Below are 21,081 nucleotides of genomic sequence, written 5' to 3' on the forward strand. Positions count from 1 at the left end.
CTTAGGCTCATAAGGAGGTGGAAGAATGTGCCCTACAGAAGCAGATAGTGAAATCCTACGGCACAACTTTAGACCCATACATTGTTACTTCTGAATATGTTAGGAAAATGAGTCTGGAAACACATCGGCTTTCTATTGTGCTTCAAAACAGCTCTATATACTTTTAGAAGCCTTCATCGATACATCATCATCAATAAGTCATAGCAAGACAGAATGCAGAACGTATTCCCTGAGTCCTGCCCGGTGCACCCAATGAATGCAAAGTTAGTTGCAAAGAGGCCACAGGGGTCACGGGAGTCGTTCAACAAATGGTTATAAAAATCTAGATCGATTCATAGAAGGAAAAGCATCGTTATAGTCTTGAGATGTTCAAAGATATATGAGCAAGAAAATTATACGTTAAAGGAAAATCTAGGCCTTGGGAGCCTCAACGGCACCGCGGACGGCACCTTGGCCGCCAACTTCCTTGGCCGTGATCTGCAGACCAAGGTCAGCGTTGACGTGGATCATCAGCTCAACCTTGCTGCCAGCCTTGACGCCCTTGACGGCCAGCTCAGCAATAGGCTTCTCGGTCTTCCAGACGAGCTCGCGGATCTCCTCCTCTTCCTCCTCATCGGAGTCGAAGTCAGAGTCATCCTCATCCTCTTCGGTCTTGGTCTTCTCCTCCTTGGGCTTGGGCTCGGGCTTGGTAACCTTGATCTCACGAACACCCTCGCAGACACGGACGAAGACATCGCCGCCCTCCTTGGGGACAGAGAACTGCGCAGTACGACGAGCGGGGAGAGCAGTCTCGGTGTTCAGGAGAGGCTTGAAGTCAACGGTCTCGCCAGAGGTGAACTCGACACCGATGGCATTCTGAAGGTGAGGGGTAGCGGTAACCATGGGGTGGATGGACTGCTCGATGTCCTCCTTGTCGAACTCCTGGATCAGGGAGGCCTGGATAGCGGCACCTCTGGGAGCGAGCTCGGAGGGGTTGATGGCACCAATGAAGGTGGAGGGAGCGAGGATGGTGGTCTTCTCGGGGAAGATGTTGCGGGCCAACTGGGCGATCTTGGGGGTGTGGGAAGTACCACCAGCGAAGATAACCTGCAAATGTTAATATCGGGCTGCGAGAAGGATGAACAACAAAGGTTTAGATGGAACGAACCTCATCAATGTCCAGGACATCGAGACCAGCCTTCTTGACAACCTGCTCGATCAGGCCGGTGAACTGAGCGAACACCTTGCCGGAGAGCAGCTCGTAGCGGGTACGGTTGACGGTAGAGCCGTAGTCAATGCCGTCAGCCAGAGACTCGATGCTCAGAGTAGCGTTGGTACCGAGACTGAGAGCCTTTCTGGTGGCCTCACCCTCCAGCTTCAGCTTGGCCAGACCACGAGCGTTCTCGCGGGGGTCGGTCTTGTGCTTCTTCATGAACTCCTTAGCGAAGTGGTCGATGATGATCTTGTCCAACTGAGCACCGCCCAGCTCGTAGTCGTGAGCAGTAGCAAGAGTGGTGTACATGCCACCACGGCAAGCAACGACGGCGGCATCGGAGCGAGTGCCACCAAGGTCGGCGACAACGACCAGCTTGTCGGTCACGACAGCCTCGGGACGAGCGTCGTAGGCAAGGACAGCAGCAACGGGCTCGTGGATGAGCTGCAGGACCTCAAGGCCAGCAGCGTTGGCAGCGGCGATCAAAGCCTCACGCTGAGCATCCTTGAAGTCGGTGGGGACGGTGATAACAGCGGCGTTGACCTCCTTTCCAAGGAAATCAGCGGCAGACTGCTTCAGACGGCGGAGATGGCGGGTTGTGATCTCGGAGACGGTGACAGTGTTGGGGGTCTCGCTGGAGGTATCGCAGATGGAGAAAGCAACGGTCGAGTCGCTCTGTTGAGGGTGGGCCGAGTTGTGGCAGGGCGTGGGGTCTATCGACTTGAAGCTGTGCATGTCCGTCAGCATGTGCGCCTAGTTGTTATCAGAACGAGTTGACATACTCCTTGCCAAGGAAATCTCTGAAGTAGGCAACGGTGTTCTTGGAGTTGCGGATAAGCTGGGCCTTAGCCTGAGTACCGTGGTATTCCTCGCCATCAATGTAGGAGAGGACGGTAGGGATTTGACGGTCTGGTGATGTGTAAGTCGAAGTGTTCGAATATAAGACTTTTTTCAAAGCGCATTAAATTATACTAACCTCCCTCCTCGTTGGCAATAACCTCAGCCTTGCCTTCCTATAATCCAAGTCAAGTCAGCGGTCTGTCGCAACTTTGCACAGCGGTGGTGTAAAAGTCCCAATGGGGGCGGGCATCCGCATAGGAAGGGTACAAAATTCACATACGGCGTTGATGCGGGCAATGGAGCTGGAGGAGTTGCCAAAGGAGATACCGATGGCGAATCTCTCAGCAGTGCCGTTAGTTTCGGAGCTCATCTTGACGGAAGGATGTGAAAAGAGATGAAGGGGATTGGGGGGAGGAGGGAAGAAGAAGAGGAGGAAATCAAGTCAAAGTAAGTCGGGCTGCTGCTTCTCGAACCGCCGCGCTTCATTTTGCCCCGAAGGAAAAAAATTTTGGCTGGTTTGCAATTGGCGGGCAGATGTGGCTGAGGGCTTATCGATAGTAGATGTGGCGGTGCAATTACAGTTCGGCAGTCATGCAGCAGTAGCGTCGAAAATCTAATGGGATTGATCATTCTCCACATATATCAATTAATATGGAGAAATAAGGAGGCGATTGCCCAGACACTACAGTTTCACAGCAAGTATACCCTGTATGGTTCACTCCCAAACCATCGTGGCGCCCATCTCATCTTCAATCCAGAATGAGCTGTATCACGTGGAGATAAGCAGCACCCGATAAGCCTTTGGATTTGCGCTTCTTTTTGCCCGTCGCGGTCAACCACTCCAGCATTCGTGATTCTCCAACACCACTGCAGGCCCCAGTGGGACAAACACATTTCCAACATGTCATCTCCCTTGATTCTTCTCCCCGGGGATGAGATCCCGTCAGAATACCTCCCATCCACCAATTCCGCGCCATTGAGACTTGGCCCCGGTCTCCGTCTACTTTCGCAACCGCCCTCCTCTTCCCTTCAAGCATCATCCTCCCCCAGCCATGTCCTCACAGCCACACAAGCCGGCATTCTTTCCACAGACACCAAACGGAACGCTGTATCTATCCTCTCGACTCCGAATCGCCGCTACATTCCTACCGTCAATGACCTGGTCATCGCACAGGTCCACCACTCCAGCGTGGACTACTTTCACTGCATGATCACGCCGCAAGCGCCCCATGCGGTGTTGGGACAACTATCCTTCGAAGGTGCGACGAAGAAGACCCGGCCGATGCTGAAACAAGGCGATCTGGTTTACGCGCGTGTGCTCTCGGTGGGTCTGGGTGCGGGCGCGGAGGTTGAGCTGGCCTGTGTGAACCCTGCAACGGGCAAGGCTGAACCTGGAGGACTCGGTCAATTGAATGGGGGAATGGTGTTCGATATTTCTACTGGCATGGCTGCTAGATTGATGAGGGCGAGCTCATCCTCATCGGACTCACAGGATGGTGTGGCCGGGTTGGTGGTTTTGGAGGAATTGGGCAAGAAGTTGGAGAAATCGGGCGGCTTTGAGATCGCCGTGGGACGAAATGGTAAAGTTTGGGTTGACTGTTCTAGCGGAGGCGAAACTTCCGTCAAGGCGACAGTAGCTGTGGGACGGTGTCTAACTACGATTGATGAGCACGATCTGAATCCGGCGGATCAGAAGAAGTTGGTATCGAGGATATTGCGGGATATGAAGATTGAGGTATAGAAGTGCTTTGTCTCTTAATGATCGCTTGATAAAACCATACATAATGTAACAGCCCTCACTAGTGATCCGACGTATCAACTGAACATACATTGCGGCATTGTTTTCGGTCTATGGCTGACCATGCTTTCAGGCACCTGCAAGCAGGCCACTAGTAATGCAATGATCACACCGAGGACATATTCTCCAAATGACAAATCATACGACACAACACCAAGTGATTTGGACTGGCATCGGTAATTTATGGGTTGAGATGCTATCAAACATAGTAAATTCTCAGTTGATCTTGTGACGAATGGTCTTGATGGTTAAATGGCACCCACTGTCTAATAATATGCTATAACTACATGTCTGCAGTGTTTACAGTCTTTTCCTGAATATCATATTACGTACGGCGTGGCCTTTAAGTTGAAGAAACATCATAACCGGGATATTTCTCCCGACTCCCCTTGCCCCAAGTGATGTTGATATTAGTATCATCTAAGGATACACTCTTAACTCTTCCAGAGGACGGCAAAGAATGGAGACATCTCTCTCTGTAGAGGAGTGCACCTAGATTACAGATATCGGGAGGTGTAATCCACATCAGATGTTCAGTGCAGACAGGAGACAGCCACTCACATAAGCAAGTATATTAGGCGCACGAAAACATCTCCAGGCAGCTTGCAATGGCTAATTAGCCGTTGCTGTATCATAAACTTAAGGAGTCTTCAAAGCGGTGGAGCAGAGGTTTTGATCTATTTCATGCTGTCAGTAGCAACTTGGCCGAACTGTTGAACGGATGTGTATCGCTTTATGAGGAAAGCTGATTGACCTTTGTATAGATTTTATTCCTCAATTTTGCCGGGTCAGACTCCGTCCACGCCCCTACCCCAAGGTTGGCGGGGTGGGGGGTGAAAAGGGCACAAATAAGTCATGTACTGCGGGCTGTAGAACATCTTCTGGCTGTTATGTGCTGATGTCTAAGACTGGAATGTTGTTAACCATATGAAATTCATCATGTTTCTCTCCAGTCCGAGCATCCGCTGGTTTCTTAATGTCACAATCAAAAGTTCCCTTCCGTGCAAATGATAGTAATTGAAGCTGCATGTACAGCCACCACCACAACACTTGCCATTGATATGCTAAGTTAACGGGTCATATGTACTGGACCCCATTGAACTTAGCCTTTTATGAACTTCATATATTACCATCGTTCTGCCCACCGAAGATAACATAGTAATGCATTTGTACTTCACATCACTCCACTCACCTACACCACCATATAGCTTCCTTAGGTTCCTTCTCTACTTACGACAGTGTTCTCTCCTATGCCTTAGGAAAGAAAGCCTCCAGGTGGAAGTCAATCATAACAGCTGTTAGAGTGCACCTACAATCCGAATCATGGTCAAACCTCGCTTCATTGGATATCTTTGTCATTTCCTAACTGAACACTGGTCGCCTCAATCTGCTGAATATGAGCAGTTTCGCGTTCAGGCAATTAGGGTCGAGGATGCTGCCCTTGTCGTAGTCTCAAATGGTACTATTTTAATGGGTAACATGAGGACCAGATTGCCTGATTTCTCTAACTCGTCGATCTCTGTCTTTCCGTTTACTTTGAAATAAAGATGCACACATTTTGCCGCTAATGCTCAATTCAACTTGCACTCCCTCTCGAATCTGGTACTCTGTAGTTCCTTGCAATCTTATATTGATCGACGCTAAACACCTTCAGGCCCCACACTAATTAAGGCTTATGCTAGTACCATAGCCCAGACAGAAAGCTACTGCCAGAGGTTTGATTTAGATAAAATATATATACCACGTATCGGTTGCTGGAACCGTACTTTTGCGCAATATACACACGTGATAAAAGTATCCTTATTCAAGACTGGCTACTAGTAAATGCCGCGTCATTCTCGTATGACATACTTACGGGCAAGAATAAATCGTATATAGTTAGCAGATGTAGAAGCAATGATAGCATAAGAAAGGAACCATTGGTGTTAATGGGTCAAATAAGTCGAACTTTCTACTATCTAGTCTTTCTATTTCCTATTCTTTTTCATTCTATACCCTTTCAATACCATAACGTAAACTCGGGAACATGGTTAGATAATCACGCCTTGACCGGCGCTTAATCCATGAAAACCACCGCAAGCCCATTCCTAAGTACAGTCTTTATTCTTCTTCTTTCACCACAACTTTCCTGATCATGGAAGACTTGTCTATGTATGAGCAGCATAATCTCCTATACACTCAGGAGCGTTTGTCAAAGTATCGGCCCGGTGGATACCATCCAGTCTGCCTTGGTGATACCTTCAAGAATGGTCGCTACGAAATACATCATAAATTAGGTTGGGGAGGCTTTTCCACCGTCTGGCTTGCAAAAGACAGAGAGTGAGTGAACGGCAAATGGATCCGGATTGAATTCTATTAACATATGAACAGGAAGGAGCAATGGGTTTCGCTGAAAATGATGACCGCAGATAATTCCAAGGGATCCAGGGAACTCCATAGTCTGCAATTTTTACAGAAGTGCGCCGAAGGAAGACCAGCCTCAAAACTTATTGTCTCGTTACTCGACGTTTTCACTCACCAGGGTCCTAATGGAAGCCACCAGTGTCTGGTATTTGAGTTGCTCGGTCCTTCGGTAGATAAGGTCGTTGGTGACTACCACAGCCTTGGGGATGCCCTTGAGATAGACATTATCCTTCGAATGTCAGAACAGCTCCTTGAAGCTATTAATTTCATTCATGAATCTGGCATGGGGCATGGGGGTAAGTCACCGTCTTTTCAAAAACTTCTATTGAAACAATTCTCTCTTCCCTGGCCTCTTGAAATGTATATTACGCCTGTCCACACGTCATTAAACTTACACGGGGACAGATATAAGCGGCGGAAACGTCGCCTTCAGCTGTAGTAACCTTTCAAACGCAACAAAAGATGAGCTTTTCGAAGTTCTGGGTTTGCCAGAGGTCGAAGACCTGGTTCGTCTTGATGGCCAGCCGCTGGGCAACGGTTTACCGAAACATATCGTAAAAGTCGCAGATTGGGAAAATTGGGTAGATGAAGATGAAGAAGATATTCGAATTCTTGACTTTGGGGAGGCATTCCTACAGGGGAATGAGCCTAAAGTACTTGCTCAGCCAGGGCAATTGCGGGTCCCTGAGCTGATTTTCACCGATTGCTTTGACTACCGCGTTGATTTATGGCGCGCAGGCTGTATGGTAAGTACCCTATCCCTGTCTTTTCTGCAGAGAATATGAATTTGACATAGCAATGAGATCCACGCGTTCATATTTGGGTCATATCCCTTCCAATACCTAGGCGAAGATGAAGTCCTGGTCTCACAGATGATCCGCTTTGTGGGGAAGTTGCCGAAGGACTGGCAGCCGATATGGGAACGCATGAAGATGAACTTTAAGCGTGGTTTAAAATCATCAGAAGGTGAGTAAATAAACCATTGTGCGTCCATGATAGAAGACTTGTTTACTAATTGCCTTGAAAGAAGTTGAGGTGTCTGAACTAGACAGGAGGCTCAGTAGAAGGGATCCGGACCCGATACTTACTCGTCTTGCCTCAGTCATTCGGCAATTGATGAGATTTGTACCGTCGAGTCGAATAGAGGCCTCCGAGGCACTTGCTCTCTTGAGGTCAGAGCAGGATGCAGATTATGATACTTAAACCAATACACATTATCTACATGAGATCAACGACGAAGATGAGAGCGTTAAATCTTGTAAATGCATGCGTGTTAGTGTAACTGTAGCGACGATCTGTATGATTTTGCATGTATCTATCCGAGGAAAAGCACCAATGCTGTCTCTACTTCTAAGGAATTTACAGACAACCCTTTCATTCAAGACTTATGCCTGCATATATAGTACTCACTCTCCTTGCCACTGGAAGGCATTGAAAATTGACATCATTCTTCGAAGCTGGCCAGGCCCTTCACTGGGGTTGCAGCCGGCGAAAGTGGCAGACTTGCCTTCCATTTTCTGACATTATCAATTGGAATAGTGCGGGGGGACACTGAACGTCTATGTCCGTTGACTATTACAGCGTCCTGATCTCTCTTTAATGATGAAGCATCAATATTTTCTTCAGCGGCAGCACTGTATCCTGCTACAGCAGAGTCTCCAGTAAATGCTTGCGCAGTAAGATGTATCGATAGCTTCGCGCGGGTAGGTGAAGATGGATGGATGTACTGGTTAAAGAACTCGAGTATGTCTTTCTTCCTAAGTGGTTCAATATGTTCGGCCTCTTGATATACTGGAGATTCAGTCCACCCAGTTAGTCAATTCACAGTGTAATTATGATGGGTATGAAAGTACCAAACATACCCTGTTCAAAGTCGAGCACCTCACTCATGATATGAGTCCAAAAACGCGACGTTTCTTGGTCCAAATTCTTCAATTTCTCCAAGAGTCTGTTGATCAACCCGATCTTATGCTCTTCAAACACCTCGTCGGTCATCGCGCGTAATTCATACGCAAAGGTTTCCAAAAACGCATCACAGCGCTCTTCGAGGTACTTACATTCCCTCTCGCTCTGCACGAGAATGCGCCAGGTACCGGTCGTCACGTAGACACCGATGGCTGAGTTGACGATATATCCGAGCTGCTCTTTTGTGCGTAGCGTGCTGAAGCATGGTTCTGCCGCAACCTGAGAAAAGAGTAATAGCTTGGCTCGCTGCGAACGGTCCGAGACAGAGCCGACTGAGATGATATACTGGAGACAATGATTGATGTTTTCCGGGTTCTTCAGTACTCGCTCGTATATGCAGTTTGCCCCCCTTGGTAGCGCAATCGTGCGGCGTGATGGCCATTGGCTTTTGGGAAATTGACGTGGGCGGAGTGTTGATTCCACAAGATTTGTTATACTTAGTGCATCTTCTTTATGTAGTTTGCCATGAACGAGGATCTCTATATGCATTTGTTGCAGCAGTTGGGGAAAGAATGAGCGTAAATCCTCAGCTGTCACTGCTGGAAGCCCCTCGAGTAGTTGAGACGGAGCCCAGGATCTTTCATTGATCAACAGGCGCGAGAATGTATTGATCTGTCGATACGGCTCCAGGTAGTCAAAATTCTTATATGCTTTCCACACCCTCTCCTTCGCCACGTCGAATTGCTCTTGTTTAACTTCCAAATCTCTTACTGCCAGTAATACTTTCTCCAAAAGCACTGACATCTTGTCGTTGAAACCCTTTAGCTCTATAATTAGTCCCTGTGCGTTTTCGGATATTTTGTAGCTCAAACCGGCCTTATCCGCATTGTAAGCGTATTCATCAAGGCTGTCCTCGACCAAATCAACGTACAAACGCGTCATGACAGCATACATCGGTGTGAGTGAGACCATGGGGGACCGAAGAAGGATCTTTATATTAGCTTTGGGCACCCAGAACTGGTCATCCTTTTTGAACCACACACGGACATGGTCGTCATGACGGATTAGCGTAGGCTGACGAGCTGGTTCTGCGACATCCTTTCGTTCAACATCTAATCGTTGAGGAATAAACTCGTTCACAGCTGGTAAATGAAGTTTAGGGGGACTTTCTGGATTTGAAGCCTGTGCGGTTGTCCAAAGCTCTTCCATGAAATCATTGGGTATATTTTCGAGCTTGTATTCGGTCCCATACCACTTTTCCTTTGCGTTCCAATCTCCCGGGAACTGTTGATCGACAAGAAAGAATCGAAAGTTATCAGGCCGTAGATGCGATAGACCACGCTGGATGCTTTCTGGATCAAACTTGCGAATGAGAGGATAGCTGAGTAACTGCTCGCGTGGTATACAAGTGTTCTGCATGAGCTGGGCTAGACCGCTAACAGTTCGGGATGGAGGGCCTTTCTGCTTGAATTTGAATTCCACCTCAGCTAGGCGGCTTATTTCATCCGATATCCAGGCAGACGGTGGGTTCTCTTTCAGCATAGAAATATATTGGAAGATAATCTTTAAGACCTTCCGGTGTTGACGAACGCCCTTCTCTGTAAGTCTCACGTCAATACAGAAAAGTGCTGAACCAGGACACAGAGTAGAAGCCCCAGCCGACAAAGAGTCCGCGAGACCCAGCTCCTTCAGATAAGCGAGAGCACTGCCAGGGCCCCCATGGCCAATTAGATGCTCCAGATATAGACTGGGATGGGAGTCGACGAGATCTTCTTCATCGGGGTAGGTGAGATCAATGTTTAACTGTCTTTGCTCTGTCACTGGTTTAACAAATATTTGTGTCGTGAGCTCGGATTCAGTCAAGACTGGTATACCGTCCCACCTCAAACGGTGCAGATTCTTATTCGGTACTTTAGAGAAGAGCTCCTCAACCCAGCCCTGTAACTCCTGCAGTGGTTCTCTACCCAAAACAACAAGCTTCATACGGTTCGCAGAATAGTGGGCGTCGTAAAACTCGATAAAGCGCTTCCGAATATCGACGCCTCGCGATACCGGCTCTTCATACAAACACTGATAATTGCCGGTAGCAAACTTGTGAATGGGATGCTTTTCATTCGAAGTGCTACGGCCTAATTGTTCAAGGCGCCACGTGTCGCTTTGAAGATTCTTCTTATTTTCTGAATCCACTGCGCGCAGTTCGCGATCTAGGGTATCGGCGAGAAAGAGTGGTTGAATGAAGAACTGCGAAAAACGATCGAGGGCGCCATAGAGAGGTGACTTATTCTTGGAAATTGAAACATTAGGCCCCTTTTTGCTTGCGGATGACTCTGAAATATTTGATGTTGAACTTGCAGATAGTTCGAAGTAGTAATTGGTCGATGTCGAGGCCGTGTAGGCGTTGGAGGAGCCACCATACTTGGCCAGATAAGTGCTATACTCGGTCTCTTCTGGATACTAGACAAGAATTTTAGTATTGGGCTACTAATAGCTCTGCATATAGTCTGTTCACCTTTTTCGTTCCCATAAAACACAGATGCTCCACCGCGTGCGCGGTCCCTGGCAGATCATCCGGGTCGCTGAAGCTACCTACATTGACATCCATAGCAGCGGCAGCTTTGTCAGTGTCTGGATCGTGTATCAAAAGGACTTCTAGTTGATTGAGTAATTGAATCACTCGGTATGAGCGATTGTCCAACAGCGGCTTTTCCATTGTGTCCGAAATGAGCTCAACAGAGTCGAAGCGAAGCGCTTCTCCCATGTATTCCGTCTTCGAACTGTACGTGATAGCTCTCTTGTGATCAAAGATACGCGAATTTAATGCGCTGTAACTGGAAATTGGAGCTGCAGCAGTCTAAACTATGCTAACCGAGACGGAGATTCCCTGATGTATCTGAGGGACTTAGTGAAATTCGCGAGTCGAGCGGTTCCATCGACAACTGATTCTGATACTATACTAGAGAGGATATAAAAATAGAGGCGAGTAGGGAGACTGGTCGAATGTTGCGTGCAGGGGCGACAAAGTTGAAGAAAAGAAAAGGAACTATACAGATCAGCAGTCTGGTGCACACAAGACCAAGCCACTAATGCCACGCCATGCAATTAAACCCGTGCAGACTTGACTTTACACAGCCTGTGTATCATAACCCCGCTTGTCCACTTGCATATTCCTTCCAATTATCATTCGGAACAGCCCGACAATTCCTTAGGGATAGCGCGGATGGCACGGCACAGCAAGAATGCCGAATGAGATGGTCTGGTGGGATTCGGACCTTAGGTGACCAAGAAGATCTAGACTGCATTCTGTCTGTACTTATGTCCTTTGGTCATGCTGGGCCAAATTTCGGCTCCATATCGGATCACTGGATTCGCAATTGACGCGATTCTATGATGGAGGAATAAGTACTGCGGGTGGGACGCTTCCAGTCGCAGTCGCCGCTCAGATTAGCCCTGGATTCTTCATATTATTCTCCTCAAGACATGCTTGCCGTGGTCGTCGGCTTCACTTTCATCGTATCATGGATCGTTGCTTCATTCCATCGCAACCACAATTCCAGCTTGAAAGACATTCCCAATGCTCATTTCTCCGCCCCCTATTCACGCCTGTGGTTGCTGTCACTCCGATGGCGGAATCTGGAGAATCGGACTCGAATCCAACTCCATCGTCGCCTTGGACCAGTCATTCGGATTGGACCGCGTGATGTGAGTGTAAATTGTATCGATGACGGGGTTCGCACAATCTACAGCAGCAAATTCGACAAAGATGAATCCTTCTACCATGAACTGTTCGATCAGTAAGTCCCTGATGCATTCGCAACTCCCAGATTGAATGATACAAGTCGATGTCTAACCAAATCCAGGGTTGGCTACATGGTCACCATGACAGGCAACGACGAGCACAGGGAGCGTAAACGTATGCTTTCTCGCCCTTACTCCAATTCGTACATTCTCAACTCTCAAACCCTCGGCAGTGTCCTCTCCCGCGTATCGAGTCACCTTAAAGAGAAAATGACAGAGTGGGCAAGCACTAGTACCTCTGTCGATGTCTATCAGCAGGCGAAATGCTGCACCCTTGACGTTGCCTCAGGCTGGCTCTTTGGCAGCGAAAACGCGACCGATACTTTACGGGACTCGGGATTTGAGAACGACCTCACAACGTTGGCCTCAGCGGCGTCGAAGATAGTTTCTGTGCGGACCACCCTCTACTGGCCGTTAACCTACCTTGCAAGCTTGATCGGCAACAGGTTGCCCAATCCCGATGCCACTTTTCGATGGCAAGCGTGGCTCACACGAGCGATTACAGATGCCTACAGGAGGCATCCCGCCAAGCCTACTTCCACCGCGAGCCTGTATGACAGTTTCTATGATGCTTTCAAAGCCGCCAACCCCAAGATGCCGCGTAACGAAATGGCTTCTTACATCGCTGTTGAGTGCGATGATCATCTTTCGGCAAGTCATCTTGGCCTGGGAACGTTACTGGCATATACCATGTACGAGCTATCGAGACATCCAGACTGCCAGCGGGCGCTCCGGAAAGAGCTCCTCAGTCTGGCCGAATCTAGCGATCAGAGCCTGGCTCATCGCCTTGCGGATTTACCCGTGCTTGATGCTGTCGTTACCGAGACCATGCGGACACGGGCACCCTGTCCTGGCCCGTTTCCTCGTGTCGTGCCGGACTCTGGCTGCCGGCTCGCGGAGAAGTTCGATGTCCCCGGCGGCACCATCGTCAGCTCCTCTGCCTGGGCCCTTCACTTCAACCCGGTTCCTTTTCCGTCCCCGGAAAAATGGCACCCGGGTAGATGGCTCGAAGCAGACGAGGACATGATCGCGGAGATGCGGAAGTGGGTTTGGACCTTTGGAAGCGGCGCGCGAGTATGCATTGGCACTCATTTCTCCATGCGTGGTATGTCCCACTTCTCCTCGATCGAAGAACGTGCTGACAATGCAATCAAAACAAGTCATAAAAGAGCTACTTGCAACCATCTATATGGATTATGAGACTTACCTGGATGATGAATTTACAGGAAATGTGGAACAGGTGGATGCCTTTTCCGCGGGTCCTATTGCAGGTTGTCTGCAGCTGAAATTCCGACGGCTCACATAACCAACTATCTAGAGTGAAATGATTAAAATCTAGCTATATGTTTTAGTAGTTGCTTGTGCAGAGTAACTCTCTGCTTTCAAGTGTAATTGCGCCCGCACAGCAGTGGCGCTGACGTGAGGATAATGGTTTACGCTTACAACATTCGAAAGGAGTATTTAGTTTGCGAGCAAAGACATGACAAAGTAGTCCCTCAATGCTGCAGAGTCTTCCACTCAACATTTTCTTCATATTGTCAAACGCACCTGCTATTGATGATCACCAATGTAAGTCTGTTGATCATCCAGCCATCCCGAGCTGGTGTTCCGGTGAGGATTTGCTATCACGCAGGAGTCCATACATAAATCCACATCACAACATGGATAAACATGTTACCACAGTTCAAAGATAAGAGCTCTAGAACGTTGCGCCACTCAAATATGCGACCTAAACAAAACAATTACATCATGGGTTCGATATTGGGGATCCGGTAGGTTTCAATCCAGCAATGAACACACACGCGGGTGCGTAAGGACTTCCTTCCTGCATGGACTTTTCGACCAAAGCCAGACGCTAAACTCAATAAAGCCTATCATACGTCATATGCTGCGGGTTTATTGTAGCATACCGCGTTGATACTCCCTGTATTCTGTATTGAAGTGGAAGGATGCTATCAGGTTATGACCCTGGCTGAGAATCCTTCCGTCGGTGGGCCGTCGGAGTCCCAACCCCCTCTCCTTTCTCCGGACCTATCTATTCCTATCGATGTTGGAAGTGAACGGTGAAAAGTGGAGATGGTGCGTGGAGTGTCAGAAAGTACTACAGATCAACGAAGGATCAATCTCTCGTGGGCATTACTGGTCCCTGTCAGCAATTAGAGCGGTGATAACGGAGGGGGTTTACCCGGGCGCATGTGTCTAGACTCGTATGCTGTTCGACTTTGTGTCCAGCTGCATATGTGCATTTTGTGATGATAAGAACTATGACGGAACCAAAACCGCTGTTGTGTGCTCTCGATTTGTAATGGTTGGCGATATTGTCGTTTACTAAGGTTGGGAATGCTGTCTGGTTCCTGGAGGTGTTGGATATCTACTGTCTTCTCAAAAAAATTTTGCCTTCTGATGCGTTCTCTCTGTGCTCGATCTATACTATGTATGATAATGTGAATAGAGCAAAGGGCGTTCAAATCTTCGAATTGATCAAGAACACATACTTTGCTATTTATTGAAGGATTACGAGTGCAAAGTGATTTTCTTCGCAGGCCTGAATTCGCAGATTGATCCTGTACCTACATGTGAGGATACGTGGGACCTCAGCGGAGAAAAACAGCCCAGAAAAGAAAGAGCAGAAAAAGTATCATAACGGTAGCCTTGCAATGAAATATGCCGTTAATAACAGGCATTTACGAGGAAGTAGCAACATCTGGTTCGTCATATCTAACTTTAATTGGCAATTCATTACAGTGCAAATGATACTTCAACTTGCGTGAACAGTTATTATATTGTCCTCCCAACAAGACAGGAAGGCAAGCTAGTATTCATTTATAACAAGAGAATGGCACATAGATCCGGCCAGACCTTTCTCCCTAGCATCCTTCCTTCCTCCATTCCCAACTAAGACGACACAGCTTAGTGCTTCTCCTCGACATTGGCAATGTTGGATCTGGCGGAGTTGAATTGAGCCCGGAGCAAGTTGAGCTTCAAGGGCTCTTCTTCTTCGGCCTTGTCGGCGGTCTCAGCAGCGGCGGGCACCTCGGGCTTGAACAGGTTCTGGACTTCCTGCATGGCCTTCCAGGGCTGGGCTCTCTCCTGGGGCGCGGTAGAGGTGGATTGAGGCTGTAAAGCCAATTAGTTAGGTATGCTCTGTGTGATTGAAGATGTGCGAGGCTTTTCTTACCATCTTAAAGGGTGTTTGTTTGAGAAGTGTGGTTTGAGTAAAGTCTGAAATTGTTCTTGTCTGAGGTTGATGATATTTGTGAATGTTGGGCGATGGCCAAAGGGGCTTATATAGCATTCGAGACGGATGTATCCCAGTTAGATCCGCGATTGACCATGTTATCCCCAACCATACGTACTCGCTGCTTGTGCATGAAGCCCGTGAAAGCACGCGAGTATGCATGATTCCTAATGCGGAGGCAGTGATCCATTCTACTCTGCTGATAAGCCGTACAGTGTGTGATGAAGCTATCTACGGAGTTTGATCGTCTAGATCTCCCCTCCCCTCGGGTTTCAACCCCGTCCGAGCGCTTGCTTGGAGCCGTGCCCTGAATTATCATTACTTCCGGATGATTCGTTCAATCGTCTATGCATGCTTCATTAAGCGTGTTTCAATTTCTCGTATCTTGAGCCGTATCTGGGATCCCATAGCCTTCTTCGCACGTTGATAGGCTTGCATAAATGCCTCACTTTATTGCGGACTTCAGAGCTGTTTATCCAGAAAGATCAAACTATCCAAATCCCTCGAAAATGCGCAGTACACTACGATCCTTGATATCTGCACCTACGAGATGGCATCATTGCATAGCAACTAAGATGAGGGAAGTTGTCGATAACCATGCCCAACAATCCTAGGAAGGTTAGTGTCTTTTCCACACAATACCTCTTCAATCTCGATAAACCCAGATATGTTGATGCTTGATACCTACCAGCTCCGGATAAGCACTTGGCATCCGCAAGACAAGCACCCCAAGACATATGCCAAGCATCCTCGGCTGGACCAGCAACTCCGCACGCCAAGGTTGTGGCGCAACTGATCTGCATTGACCCTGACGACTTGTGTTACCCAGTAGATGGATATGGATGGTACAGAGAAGCTATTGTTACACATAGGTGAGAATTGATCGGCGTAAGCGTACAAATTCCAGTTAATTGTGCTTCCAGGCAAAAGAAACCATTATCAGGTGTATGTACGAACTGCAATCTGTCCCAAAGGGCCTCGCGTCGCTAACCGGCTCTAGATAGCAAGATAAGAGCATCATCTAACTACGACGTGAATGATGCGCTGGCTATTAATACGCTGATTGAAGTCTAGCGCAGACTATGACAGCCGGAGAGAAGTGAAATATGCATTGAAACCGGAACGAAGTAGACGAAGCTGCATTGGCTATCAGCATTGCGCAATGCATCATCCCAATTCATACCGATCAAACATTTCGAAGGATGAAGGATGCAATCCCAGTCTTCACTTTAGGCACGGCTCGCGCGTTTGTACATAGTGCTTCTAGACAAGATTACTAAAGTATGAGATGTAATCGACACTTACATCTCCGAGGAGCATCCCACCTAGATACAGGTTGAAAGATACGATTGATACGCCCAGTATCTACGAAGTAGATGGATGAGATCCCAGTCTAGTGCAACACGTCCAGGTTACAGCGCATTAGGGCGCAGCTGCAGTAAAGCCTCCCTCAAGGTCTCATGAAAAGAACGTCTCGATGCTCATGAAGACCACCTGCGTGGGTCATACCACCTAGATAGTGAAAGATAGGCTTTCGGGCCGCTGCGGATTAGGGTGGGTCGTCTCATGTTGTAGAAAGTACGTATCTCCACTTCGGTCAGCTATGTGAGAAGATAAGCGCCTGCTTAGCCAGTTACATGGTTGACATGGGGAGCTTACCTAGGCATGGCGCAAAACGTACTTGGAATGAGACTAAGGATACTACAGTAGACCTAGGATTGTAACCGCCTCACTTATTCGTCGTATTGCAGATGAGGGATTTGATTTTCGAGTCCAAGGCATGGATGGTATCCTGTTTGAAGTGTGGATCATCTTATTCTGGCCCCCGAGTACGATAGTATAGCCGGTGGGTCATAGCCCTGATTCGCAAGGAACTGCGGGGTAGGGGACTGATTTGCCCTGAACTGAGTTCAGGATGCACTCCTTCATCTCGGTGATGTGTCGTCTTGTCTTGCATTTCAATACGGAACCGTAAGGTCGTGCCCCGAATTCGAAAAGCAATTGGCAATCGGGTGTTGCGGCAAAGAACTACCAAGAATCGCACCCGCTGTCTGTAGTTGGATACTGGATCTCACCCCTCAGAAAACACTCGAACAAGAGAATTATCGTCGAAAATGCCCCTACCAGGAGGAATCAACGCATCCACAACGGCCACTGCCACCTCCATCATTACAGATGAAGACACAGTCCAAGCAAAGATCCAATACCTCGTCAAAGACGAGCAGCACCAACATGTGAAACCATACTACCTGCACTTTCAGTATGATTCCGACATTGCCCCAACGAACACAGCCGCAGATGACCGTATAGTTCCCATTCATAATGCTCGAAATCTAGACATTCCGTCGAAGGAGATGTTCTCCAAGTTTGGGTTTACTCAATTGTATCTTGATTGTCCTTTGGCCCCGGAGGAGTACTACTATGACAAGAAAGTGGAAGAAGTTTTATATCCTCAATACAAGTCGCTTGCGCGAGAATTATTTCCAGATGCTGCACGAGTTGAAGTCTTAGAGCATGCTGTAAGTGAAGCAAGAGACCTGAAGGAATTCAAATAGGCTGATAGACTGGAGATAGACTCGCAAACGTCATCCTCTGTGGCTATCGGAAGGTATAGAGCGACATGAGCTCGATACGAATCAACCGAGTGATTATGTGCATATTGGTATGCCCTATCCTATTGTACATACAGCCAAGACTGATTGTTTTGGTCCCTTCAACATAGATATGACAGCCTCCTCAGCAGCAAAATGCAGCATCAAGCAGTTCAACATCCACCCAAAAACTTACTCGCAATTCATCGTTGTAAAGTAACATCTATCACCGACCTTCCCATCAAATACCCATCAAGAGCGAACCAAGCTTACATTTGATTATTCACCAGCCTATGGAAACCAATTCGCGGCCCAGTATACGATTTCCCGATCACGGTTTGCGACCGCCGTACAGTAGACTACGCATCTCAGACCACTGCTATGGATATCGTGGCCCGGGACTACGTCAATGAGAATACTCGAATATACCATGACGAGAACCACAGATGGTATTACTGGCATGGGTTGCAGGCTGATGAGGTGATTGCCTTTGTGCAGGCGGATTCTCGGGCTGAGAACAGTGCAGGTATGACCTCTCCCTGTCATTATGCACCAATACGGAGTTGCTGCTGTAGATGATATTGATACTGCAAGTGTAGGAGTCCCTCATACGGCGTTTAAGGATCCTCGGAATAACGACAGTACGCAGTTGCGGGAGAGTATCGAGGCGAGGGTATTTGTTTATTTCGATTAGTTAATCTCGAGTATATCTGATGAGAATGGAGTATATACAACAATTATCATGGACAAACATATATCAATCAAATCTACTACTAATGGATTTACCGACCCTCCCTCCCAAACCGCTCCTTACTTCTGAACCAATCCCCATAGACCATCAAGGCCCCCAACGGCGGAATAAAAGCCGCCGCAATAAAAGCCAGCACCGTATTTCCCCATCCCTGCCCAATACTATCATACAGAGCCGGGCCGATCAAGGGCAAGAATGCTCCCGCGATAGCTCTGAAAATAACCCCAGCAGCGATAGCAGAAGCGCCATGGATCTCATACGTATCCACGACATAAGTTTCGGCCGGAATGGCAGAAAGCGTCATGCTGAAGCCAGCAAGACACGCCCCAATGAGCGGCACGATAAACTGGACATGATAATTCAACGTCCATCCGTAGATAATGAACCCCACAGGGAGGATAACAGCAGCGAGGAGGAGATGCACAAGCCGCGACTCAGGTTTGAATGCGTCGCCTTTTAATTCTTTTTGACGGATGACGTAGCGGTCGGAGGTAAAGCTGTAGAATATCAAAGCAACGGTGTTGCCGATTGCCAGACTGAGGAATGTGAGCCCGATGGAGCCGCTGGTGAAGGTGTGGGGATAGGTCGATTCCATGGATTCTGTGAGAGTGGCCATGATCAATGACACCAGGGCGTAGGTTGTGGCCATGTATGTCGTTGTCATGATAAGGATAGGAGATCGGAAGAGGATCTGCATTGGCTTGATAGCACTCTCAAGCATGGTTGATGCATCGATCCGGGCTTGATGCTTGGATTGATACTTCAAGTTGATGTTGTCGTCTGCGCCCGCATGCTCACTCTGCAACCGCTCCGCCTTCCTTCTCAGCAGAACAACCGTGTACGTTTCTCTCAGCACAAACAGTAACAGCAAGCTAAAGAATCCCAGCACAATAGCCGCTAGCCAAATGGACCATCGCCAACCCAGGTCCTCAGCGATATACGCGCCCGCGATGGGGGAAATAAAATCCGCGATCATTTGAGTGCCCATGACGATTGCCATGGACCGACCTGTCTGTTCCATTTTGAACAGGTCCCCGACGATAGCCGGGCCAAGGGTGAGAATTGATAGGAAGCAACCTGTCAGGAACCGAAAGGCGATGAGCATGGAGATGTTGGTGCTGAGCGCGCTAGCAACTAAGCAGAGCAGCGCGAGGAAATTCCCTATATGGAAGACTGGGAGCCGCCCGAATCTTTCGGAGAGCGGCGCGATAAAGAATGGGCCGATTCCTTCGCCGAGTTCCCAGATAGTGACGAGGAGAGTCTGGTCGACTTTGCTGTGCGAGTGGAATTCATCGAGGATTTCGGGTGCGGTAGGTACGATTGTCATTGTTGAGAATACACTAGATTATCTTGGTCAATTCAATGAAGCAATAGTAGACTGGCCAGAGATATTTCATTAGTTTACCTGACAAAGCCCATCCATGAAACAACAATCACAATCAGCCATTTGTGCACTGGCGACCAATTCAACGGGTTTTCCGGGTCATCCTCATCAAAGTCCACGAGAATGACGTCCGGATCGCTATCTTCGCTGGCATCGGAATTTTCCAATGGCCGTTCGTCGGCAATCTTTTCTTTCTCGTTGTCCACCGCAGTCAGGGACTGCTCTTTGTGTGACGAATTTTGCGGCTCGAATGAGGATAATATGGGGACCGGGTGGTTGATGGCCTCATCGATGAAAGACATCACTGCCGAGCGGACGGCATGCGCAAATAGGTTCTAATCTGCTACTGAGACAGCAGGTAGGAAAAGGCGCATAGCGACATTTTAGGACCGACATAGTTCATCACGTGGAGAGACTAATGCGCAATCCATATCCGGGAATAAGGCGTGGGGAGGCCTAGAATTAGCCTTAAGCATTTATTAAATACAAGCATGGGCAGACATAGTCTAGTCCCCTGAAAGTTTCCATAATCTTACATGGTATTTAACTCGGTGGCGGATTTCAAAGTAGACATCTTTGCCCAATAGGGAATTACTTTTAGTTCTTATCAACAAAGCATGTGATTAGTCTAACTTGCTCCACTATTCCCTCCACGCTGTATAAGGCTAAACGGCACGCTCCACTTCGAGTGGCCTTATGCAAGATACCAACGTCCTGGCGGAGAACTTACTAGCAGCAATTTAGGCACCTCGGAGATGAGGGCTACTTCCATGGGGTTCTCCAGAAGGACAGAATTGAGTTTGGATTTCTGGGCTTTGCGCTGAAAACTTCTACTACAACAGTCGTCATCTGCACAAGTTTAAGGGATCGATTCAATGTACAGCGTCGTAGCCTGCATGTATACAATCTCGGTCATCGAAGCGACTAGGCAAGATCTGCCAAGAGTGGAAAAGCTACTGACTACATTTAATCTAGATTATGGACTGGCTAGTATTAAAAAAAATAAATCCTCAATCCAAATGCTCACGTTTCTCACCCAAGCCCACCATTGCTGATCGTTCAATCTGGATGGTTATATGTATCGGACCTGCTTTACCAACCCATGGGGTAGCCAAGAGTGTTTTGGTACTGAGTTTTTCTTTTGTTGGGTACGGGCATATTTGGATTTCTAGTATCTAGAGATT

The 21,081-nt window shown here is 48.0% G+C and overlaps 8 protein-coding genes across 8 annotated transcripts; 4 read left to right on the forward strand and 4 right to left on the reverse strand.

The window, feature by feature from the left end:
• Window positions 1-113: 113 nt before the first annotated feature.
• BO79DRAFT_235686 (ribosome-associated complex protein SSZ1) lies at window positions 114-2,491 on the reverse strand. Its single transcript, XM_025684502.1, has 5 exons — window positions 2,313-2,491; window positions 2,169-2,205; window positions 1,975-2,101; window positions 1,148-1,919; window positions 114-1,086 (listed from the first exon to the last, which is right to left on the reverse strand). Exons 1-5 carry the CDS (start codon window positions 2,400-2,402, stop codon window positions 412-414), a joined length of 1,701 nt encoding a protein of 566 aa, XP_025543261.1. The 5' UTR covers window positions 2,403-2,491; the 3' UTR covers window positions 114-411.
• Window positions 2,492-2,888: 397 nt separating this feature from the next.
• BO79DRAFT_207509 (exosome non-catalytic core subunit RRP40) lies at window positions 2,889-3,794 on the forward strand. Its single transcript, XM_025682182.1, has one exon. The coding sequence runs from the start codon at window positions 2,934-2,936 to the stop codon at window positions 3,771-3,773; it is 840 nt and encodes a 279-aa protein (XP_025543262.1). The 5' UTR covers window positions 2,889-2,933; the 3' UTR covers window positions 3,774-3,794.
• Window positions 3,795-5,964: 2,170 nt separating this feature from the next.
• BO79DRAFT_189326 (kinase-like protein) lies at window positions 5,965-7,436 on the forward strand (the record flags this gene model as incomplete). The annotated part of the gene is made up of 5 exons (XM_025680648.1): window positions 5,965-6,149; window positions 6,201-6,529; window positions 6,639-6,979; window positions 7,037-7,199; window positions 7,261-7,436. The coding sequence occupies 5 exons, from the start codon at window positions 5,965-5,967 to the stop codon at window positions 7,434-7,436; spliced, it is 1,194 nt and encodes a 397-aa protein (XP_025543263.1).
• A 241-nt stretch (window positions 7,437-7,677) lies between these two features.
• On the reverse strand, window positions 7,678-10,896 carry BO79DRAFT_277215 (uncharacterized protein; the record flags this gene model as incomplete). The annotated part of the gene is made up of 3 exons (XM_025687804.1): window positions 7,678-8,024; window positions 8,096-10,592; window positions 10,648-10,896. The coding sequence occupies 3 exons, from the start codon at window positions 10,894-10,896 to the stop codon at window positions 7,678-7,680; spliced, it is 3,093 nt and encodes a 1,030-aa protein (XP_025543264.1).
• Window positions 10,897-11,615: 719 nt separating this feature from the next.
• On the forward strand, window positions 11,616-13,239 carry BO79DRAFT_277216 (cytochrome P450; the record flags this gene model as incomplete). Its single annotated transcript, XM_025687805.1, has 3 exons — window positions 11,616-11,929; window positions 11,996-13,038; window positions 13,094-13,239. 3 exons carry the CDS (start codon window positions 11,616-11,618, stop codon window positions 13,237-13,239), a joined length of 1,503 nt encoding a protein of 500 aa, XP_025543265.1.
• Window positions 13,240-14,843: 1,604 nt separating this feature from the next.
• BO79DRAFT_251714 (uncharacterized protein) lies at window positions 14,844-15,361 on the reverse strand (the record flags this gene model as incomplete). The annotated part of the gene is made up of 3 exons (XM_025685875.1): window positions 14,844-15,050; window positions 15,112-15,216; window positions 15,290-15,361. 3 exons carry the CDS (start codon window positions 15,359-15,361, stop codon window positions 14,844-14,846), a joined length of 384 nt encoding a protein of 127 aa, XP_025543266.1.
• A 1,924-nt stretch (window positions 15,362-17,285) lies between these two features.
• BO79DRAFT_277218 (putative CmcJ-like methyltransferase) lies at window positions 17,286-18,361 on the forward strand (the record flags this gene model as incomplete). Its single annotated transcript, XM_025687806.1, has 5 exons — window positions 17,286-17,690; window positions 17,746-17,833; window positions 17,894-17,978; window positions 18,053-18,288; window positions 18,357-18,361. The coding sequence occupies 5 exons, from the start codon at window positions 17,286-17,288 to the stop codon at window positions 18,359-18,361; spliced, it is 819 nt and encodes a 272-aa protein (XP_025543267.1).
• Window positions 18,362-18,452: 91 nt separating this feature from the next.
• On the reverse strand, window positions 18,453-20,232 carry BO79DRAFT_243381 (bicyclomycin resistance protein; the record flags this gene model as incomplete). Its single annotated transcript, XM_025685279.1, has 3 exons — window positions 19,919-20,232; window positions 18,577-19,853; window positions 18,453-18,472 (listed from the first exon to the last, which is right to left on the reverse strand). Exons 1-3 carry the CDS (start codon window positions 20,197-20,199, stop codon window positions 18,453-18,455), a joined length of 1,578 nt encoding a protein of 525 aa, XP_025543268.1. The 5' UTR covers window positions 20,200-20,232.
• Between the last annotated feature and the right edge of the window lie 849 nt (window positions 20,233-21,081).

The sequence above is a fragment of the Aspergillus costaricaensis genome, assembly GCF_003184835.1.
Source record: "Aspergillus costaricaensis CBS 115574 unplaced genomic scaffold BO79scaffold_5, whole genome shotgun sequence".
In the NCBI taxonomy this organism is placed as follows: Eukaryota; Fungi; Ascomycota; class Eurotiomycetes; order Eurotiales; family Aspergillaceae; genus Aspergillus; species Aspergillus costaricensis.

Coding starts and splice junctions, on each gene's coding strand:
- BO79DRAFT_235686 (XM_025684502.1), bottom strand. CDS start 2,402: ATGAGCTCCGAAACTAACGGCACTGCTGAGAGATTCGCCATCGGTATC. Junction 2,102..2,168: donor TATTGCCAACGAGGAGGGAG/GTTAGTATAATT, acceptor ACACATCACCAG/ACCGTCAAATCCCTACCGTC. Junction 1,920..1,974: donor AGAGATTTCCTTGGCAAGGA/GTATGTCAACTC, acceptor GGACATGCACAG/CTTCAAGTCGATAGACCCCA.
- BO79DRAFT_207509 (XM_025682182.1), top strand. CDS start 2,934: ATGTCATCTCCCTTGATTCTTCTCCCCGGGGATGAGATCCCGTCAGAA.